At 39.9% G+C, this 7,379-nt stretch overlaps 1 protein-coding gene across 1 annotated transcript; it reads right to left on the bottom strand.

The window, feature by feature from the left end:
• Positions 1-6,134: 6,134 nt before the first annotated feature.
• LOC102873932 (60S acidic ribosomal protein P1-like) lies at positions 6,135-6,464 on the bottom strand. The gene is made up of 2 exons (XM_006890521.1): positions 6,394-6,464; positions 6,135-6,318 (listed from the first exon to the last, which is right to left on the bottom strand). Exons 1-2 carry the CDS (start codon positions 6,462-6,464, stop codon positions 6,135-6,137), a joined length of 255 nt encoding a protein of 84 aa, XP_006890583.1.
• Between the last annotated feature and the right edge of the window lie 915 nt (positions 6,465-7,379).

Raw genomic sequence — 7,379 nt, 5'->3', positions numbered from 1 at the left:
ACCACAGCTCAAAGGAATCAATTCTCCTTCTATCCTCCTTGGTCATTGTCCAACTCTCTGATGCATAACAAGTGATTTAGATGATGATAATATAATGGAAATAATATTATTTCATTACTTGTATATAACACCTAAGCCTACTGCCATCAGGTGGGTTCCAACTGGTAAGTACCCTCCATCAGATTTCCGAGGCTGTAAATCTTTCAGAGGAGACAGCTCATCTTCCCACCTTTCTCTCTCTGCGTAGCCTGTGCATTTGAACTGTTGACATTTGGTTAGCAGTTGATACACTCACACTAGGCTACCAGACTCTTATTTACTTTATTACTTTTTTCTCTACGATCAGTTTTTGGACATGGGAACCCTTTTGTTGGCTTTTTGCCCTCCCCCCCATTGTGAATAATGCTGTTAAGCACATTTATTTATAAGGTTTTGTGCAGACATATGTCTTAATTTCTCTTGACTGTGCACATTGAAGTAGAATTACTGTCATTTGATAACTCTGTTTAACTTTTGAGGAACTGCTGAACTGTTTCCCAAGGTATTGTTCCAGTTGGCATTCCTGCCAGCAATGCATGAGGATTTAAATTTCTCTAGTTAGTCTAATTTTAGCCTCTCTAATAGTCCATAGCATGTTGTGCTGCTAACCAAAAGGCAATTCATCAGAAAAGATGATTGCCTCCTGTTAAAATTTTTGATACTGAAAAAACAATAGAAGTTTCCTTTGAATTGAAAATGACTCAGTGGCAGTGTCAAAGCCCTGGTGATACTTATTTATTTTCATTGTTGAACATTTTCTTCTCCTCCAACCCACCTCTTGTTCCAGATTGTTGTCATACAAACAATGTCTAATCATATATTCCTTTTGAACAGTTCTTCCTTTCATCTGTTCTAATGCAGTGTTCATTATCTATCCACTCTTCTCATTCTCTCCTCAATACCCCCCATCTATCCTATTTTATAACAGTGGTATTATGCAATATTTGTCCTTTTGTTGCTGAGATATTTCATAAAGTCCTCCAGACTCCCTTACATTGTATATTGTTTTGAGTTCATTGTGCTGCATAATATTCCATCATGTGAATATACCATGGTTTTTCTAGCTTAAAGTTTTTTTAAAACTGAAAAGTGTGGGGGAAAAAAACCCAACAAAAAAACCCCTGAAAAGTGTGCAAGTTTTAGGTCTTTCAATTTTTTTTTCATTTTAAAATAATTCAGAAGTATCTATGTTCAGAGATTGTATTAGTTAACCTTCTCAGTGGTGGGACCAGAAGAGGTGCCACCAGATGGAGTACCTCTGCCACCAGAGAAGCCCCAGGCATTCCTCCAGGCATGCCTCCAGCATGTCTAGTTCAGCTGGGTAAAAGATGGGCTTGCAGGTGTTCTCTGTTCGTTCTGCTGATGTTTCAGATTCTCCCTCCCTCTGATTCTTAACAAGCTAGCCAGTTGATGATATCTTCACATTTGTCAAGAGTCTTTGATTTTTCTCATTATTAATCTTGCCTTGTAGTTTTTCACCTTCATCTGTTGCATCACATTCAAGTGAATTCTCAGAAGATACCTTATCATTGTTTTTCATCTTCAACCCTGTACATTGCAGTTTTCTTTGGCTTTTCACTCAGTGTCTTCTTTACTCCAGTGGCCCTTGTTCAGAAATTCACTTCTGTTGAGTCAATTCTGACTCATAGAAATGCTTGATTGGATTTCTGTGCCTGTAAATTATAACTGGAGGAGACTGCCCTTCCTTCATCCGAGGAGCCACTGGTGGATTCAGACTACTGGAGATGCTCATTCTCTGACTTAGCTTCATGACTGGCTGTGGGCGGTGTGGATAGTGATCTTGTTCTCTTTTCTAGGATTCTTTATCAACAGCAGAGATGTTGAGGATGGCATTGGCATCAATCTCAACAGTGGCTTCAATCTGAGGAATATCACAGGGTGCAGGAGGTGTGAAAGTGAGTGCACACACTTGACAGCCAAGTTGTTGTCTTCAGCCATGGCATGATCACCTTCATGGATGTAAATGAGTACACAGGCTGGTAGTCAGAGTAGCTTGTGAAGGTCTGTGTCTGATTGATAGGAACGGTAGTATTTGTACTTGAGGGGGTCAGTATTAAATGTTTCAATACCAAGGGAAAATGGAGTGACACCTAGGAGTAGTAAACGTTTTCAGATTTGTCTCCAGATAAAATGGCTGCTTGGATAACTGCATCATAAGCAACAGCCTCACCCAAGTTGATGCTCTTGTTTCATTGTTTTCCATTAAAGGAGTCCTGCAGAAGTTCCTGTATTTTGAGAATATAGGTAGAACCACCCACCAAAACAATATCACAGATTTGTAAATTATGTTGCATGGCATCCCTAAAAGCTTTCTCTACAAGGTCTAGGGTGCTGTGGAACAGATCATTCAGCATTCTCTTCCTCAGTCCAGGTGAAGGTAATGGAAGTATAGCAGTGGGTTGCTGCATGCAGAGACTCGCTCTCAATACTGACCAGCATCTTGGAAGAATATGCTTTGTGGGTTTATGAGCAGTGTGGATACATCTACTAGCCCTCTTTTTACTGGTGTCCTCCTCATACTTACACTTGATCTCTGCAGTGAAGTGGTTGACCATTCTGTTGTCAGTTTCTTCTTTTCTAAGTGGTGTCTTTCTCTAGTGGTAGATTTGACCTTAAATATTTTTGATGTTACCAGGGGATGGGATTAGAGGGAGAGGGGAGCTTAGTAAACAGATAATGTTATATAGGAGCAGATTACGATCCAGTAAAAGAATGATCAACATAATATCACTAAAGAAAGAGAACACGTAGAGAAGTGTAGAAGGATTAATGGAAATCAGAATTAACAGGGAGGAAGTGGGAAAAGCACTTGGGTATTCAAATTAATATTTTTAAACAAAAGTGCATATGAATGAGTGGAACATTAATTTGCCAATATGAGTTTTGTAATTAATGTTATGAAACAAAATGTGCATGAACGATTGAAAAAAATATGCTTCCTAAACTTTCACTCAAATCACGATAAATTAAAAAGAATTAATTTGCTTTGTAAACCTTCACTCAAATAAAAATTTAAAAAAACATATTGGGAGAAGGAAAAAGAAATGAAACACCCAAACCACAGACACACACAAACCACAAATAAAAAAACCACAAACGGAAACCTCAAACCTCTTCCTGTCCCATCACTTTTCTGTGACCCAAGAGGTTCTTTCAAGTGCTTAAGGGACTTTAAAAGACAGTCTTTCACAGTGTCCAGCTATACTACAATTTCTCGCTCAATCTGGGATGTTTGTCACCTTTAATATAAGTATAATTTAGAACTCCATATTTCTTTTTTATTGTGCCTCTTCCCCAACTACCTGTTTCTCCTATAAAAAGAAACAATATTTACTGTTTGAAATGCTTTCATCTGAATTGCTTTATTTTTTTTTTTTTTTTTTAAATACCACCACCAATTGTTATTTGAACTTAAGCTTATTAGTACTATTGTTGTGGTGGATAGATCATTATTTCATATGGGAAGAAGCCAGAGATATGGAGTATGATCCAAATATGCTCAGAACATATATTGTTTGTTAATTGTAAAAACTTTAATACCAAAAAAATTATCTTACTCTGTAAATACTATTTTAGGCATAGGAATTTACCACTAAAATAATAATAACCTTAATTAAATTTTTACTAGTAACCTACATTTATATAATAAAGTTTACTTATTAAAGCTGATTTTTATTTTTAAAAGTAATCTTTTATTATACATATTTATTTTTACCTACTGTCATACCAATTGACGTATTTCAGCTAACAGGTGCTGCCCTGGATGTGCTCACCAAGTTGTGCCAAGAAATCTGGAGAACAACCACTTGGCCAACTGACTGGAAGAGACCTATATTTGTTCCTATGTGCAGACTATAGAACAATATCATTGATTTTACATGCAAGCAAGATGCTACTGAAGATTATCCAAAAATGACTGGAACAGCACATCAGCAGAGAACTGCCAGAAGTCCAGGCTGGGTTTAGAAGGGTTCGTGGTACTAGGGATATTGTAGCTAATGTTAGGTGGGTCTTAGCTGAAAGCAGGGAATACCAGAAGAATGTCTATCTGTATTTCATTGATTATACAAAGGTGTTTGACTGTGTGGTTGACGCTAAGAAGAGTGGGAATCTCAGAACACTTGATTGTTCTAATGCACAACCTTTACTTGGACCAAGAGGCAGTCGTCAGAACAGAGCAAGGAAACACTGCATGGTTCAAAATTGGGAAAGGCATACGCCAGGGATATGTCCATACCTTTTCAATCTTTATGCAGAACAGATTATCCGAGAGGCTGGGCTCTATGAGGAGAAGTGTGGCATCAGGATTGGTGGAAGATCTATTTACTGTCTACATTATGCAGACGACACAACCCTGCTTGCTGAAACTGAGGAGGACCTCATGCACTTGCTGCGAAGGGTCAAGGACTGCACCCTTCAGTATGGACTGAGGCTCAATGTCAAGAAGACAAAGATTCTCACCACTGGACCAATTGGCAGCATCAGGATGGATGGTGAAGAGATTGAGATTGTTAACAACTTTAGTCTGCTTGGCTCCACTGTCAACACTCTGGGCACCAGTAGCCAGGAAATAAAAAAACGTATTGCAGTGGGAAAGTCTGCTGTTAGGGACCTCTCCAGGGTACTGAAGAGCAATGGTGTCACTCTGGAGACTAAGGTACATCTGTGGTCTAAGATACAGGCTATGGTCTTTGCAATCACTTGTTATGCATCAGAGGGTTGGATAATGACTAAGGAGGATAAAAGGAGACTTTATGCTTTTGAGCTGTATTGCTGGAGAAGAGTATTGAATGTACCCTGGACTGCCAAGAAAACAAACAGATTCAACCTGGAGAGGGTTAAATCAGGCTGCTCCCTGGAGGCAAGGATTCTGAGGCTTCGTCTGACATACTTTGGACATGTTGTAAGGAGGGACAAGTCCTTGGAGAGGGACCTCATGCTTGGGAGGGTGGAGGGACGGTGCAGAAGGGGAAGACACTCTCAGCTGGATTGATTCAGTGACTGGGGCAATCGGGATGGGAGTGTCAGAGACAGTGCGATTGGCAGAGGATAGAGCAGGGTTTAGGCCTATTGTACATAGGGTCGCTATGAGTCTCAAGCGACTTGACGGCACATAACAACAACAACAACTGTCACATTTAATATTGAGTGTCAGCATGGTCATGATCCTCAGTATAATGTAACTATTCTGTGTATGGTAAATTCTCATCTCTGTGATTTTAATGAGGCACGATTACAAGTAAATCTGTAAAGATAGGATTACTTTTATTTGATTAGTTGTGGATCTCCTCAGGAGTGTGGCCTACATGGTATTTGTGTTTGGACTGTCTAGTTAAAAGCTAGAGAGCATTTTGTCAGATCTTTTATCTGGGTAGGGAGCTCTGCCTCTCTGGTTCTTAGTACCACCAGCGGCTCTAAGGGAAAAAGTGGGACAATCTCCTCCATTACAATATTGCCGAACTGGAGACCTAATGTGAAATGGGAACTTGGTGGGAGGGGCCCAGTATTGGTAGGGCTAAGAACTATGTTGGACAACTGAGGGTGGGAAACCAATATTTGCAGGACTGAGAATATGGAAACACTGGCCTAAAGCTGTGATACTTGAGGCTGCGGTGCCTGTTTGTACATTTTGGGAGCCATCTTGACTGTATTCTGTTATTAATCTGGATTATAACTCTTTGACTTCCCCAGTATGGTTTTGTGTGATCTGTGAGCTATCACATCGGATTTTGGACCCAGAAAAGCAGTTAAGATTGCTATTGAGATGAGTAGTAGGAAGAGGTATGGGTGCATGGGGGGCATGTCTGACTTATTGGAAATTGACTTTGTGCTATTGATGCTGTTAATGGGGATATTTCCCCTTTGTGAAGTTGGTAAATGCCAGATATGGCCATCCCCACATGGCCCTTGCTCTTTTTAAAAATTTACATACAATAATATTTACCAGCTTTAAGTGTCTAGTTCTGACAAAAGTATACAATTACATAGTTAAATCCAGAGCTTATAGCAGCAACAAAAGACTGTTTTTAAAAATAGTTCAGCTTTTTTTAATTGACCATGTTAAAGAAGGAGTTTTATAAAAAAAGACCAAGTCCCATGTTATCATCTGACTCTTCAGATTCTTCTTTCTTTGCTTTCAATTTCTTCTCAGCTGGAGCAGCAGCAGGTCCTCCAGCAGGTGTAGCCCTGGCTGCTGGGGCAGGTCCACCAGGACCCATATTGCAGATAAGGCTCTCAATGTTGGCATTTGCCAGGGCCTTTGCAAATAGACCAGGCCAGGAAGGTTCAACACTGACACAAGCTGCCTTAATGAGGGCATTGATTTTATTCTCCGTGATGATCACCTCTTCGTTATGTATGATGAGGGCCGAGTAGATGCAGGTAAGCTCAAAAACGGACACCATGGTGCAGTAGCGTTAGGCACATGGCTGCTGGGCAGGTACTAGTGCTGAATGAAGTGAGGACCTCACCTCAGTGTGGCCTTAGTTTCAAAGGAAGAACCGAGCACCTTAGCAGCAACTGAGGAAAGAGAGACTATTTCTTTTTATTAATTGCTTTGGCCAAGTCTGTCAGGGTTTGTTCCAGAATATTGAATATTGAAGAACCGTGATGTCAGTTTGAAGACTAAGGTATGCCTAATTTAGGCTATGGTTTTTTCAGTTATATGCTATCCATCTGAGAGCTGGATGTTGAATAAAGATGACAGAAGAATTGATGCCTTGAGTTGTGGTGTTGGAGAAGAATACTAAGTATCTCATACTGCCAAAAAAACCAAAAAGCTATATTTTGGAAAAGGTGTAGCTGGAGTGCTCCTTGGAGGCAAAGCTTCATCTCATTGCTGAGAAAGGCTGTTCCTTGGAAAAGGATAACATGCTTGAAAATGTGGGGGCATCAGTGAAAGAGAGGAAGACACCCCCCCCTTTGAAATGGGGCATCAGTGAAAGAGAGGAAGACCCATTGAGATGGATCGACATGGTCACTACAACAGTGGGCTCAAGTGGTGAGGATGGCACAGGATAGGATGAGATTCAGGTCTTTTGTTCATAGGGTTGCAATGAGTCGTACTCAATAACACCTAACAACTGCTCCATTATGTGCACATACTGCAATTTGTTATCTGTTCTGTGGTTTGTGGACTTTTGGATAGTTTCCAATTCTTTTGTAATTTTGAATAAAGCTATTAAGAACATTCACATATAACTGTGTGTTTATAGGTTTCTTTCCTTGGATAATAGGAAGTATGAGATTGCTGGGTCATATAGTGAGTATAAATAGATGCTGAAAATTTTGAAACCTGGCTTTTTCCCCCTTTAGAGTTG

This window comes from Elephantulus edwardii, unplaced genomic scaffold (assembly GCF_000299155.1).
Source record: "Elephantulus edwardii isolate Elephantulus edwardi_28Jun2011 unplaced genomic scaffold, EleEdw1.0 scaffold00089, whole genome shotgun sequence".
NCBI lineage: Eukaryota > Metazoa > Chordata > Mammalia > Macroscelidea > Macroscelididae > Elephantulus > Elephantulus edwardii.
The sequence above is the reverse complement of the archived record's forward strand: the minus strand, read 5'-3'. Positions and strand labels throughout refer to the sequence as shown.

Excerpts from the sequence above, each read along its gene's own strand:
- LOC102873932 (XM_006890521.1), bottom strand. The coding sequence starts at position 6,464 with ATGGTGTCCGTTTTTGAGCTTACCTGCATCTACTCGGCCCTCATCATA. Across the intron at positions 6,319-6,393 it reads AACGAAGAGGTGATCATCAC|GGCCCTGGCAAATGCCAACA; the intron begins GGAGAATAAAAT and ends TCTATTTGCAAA.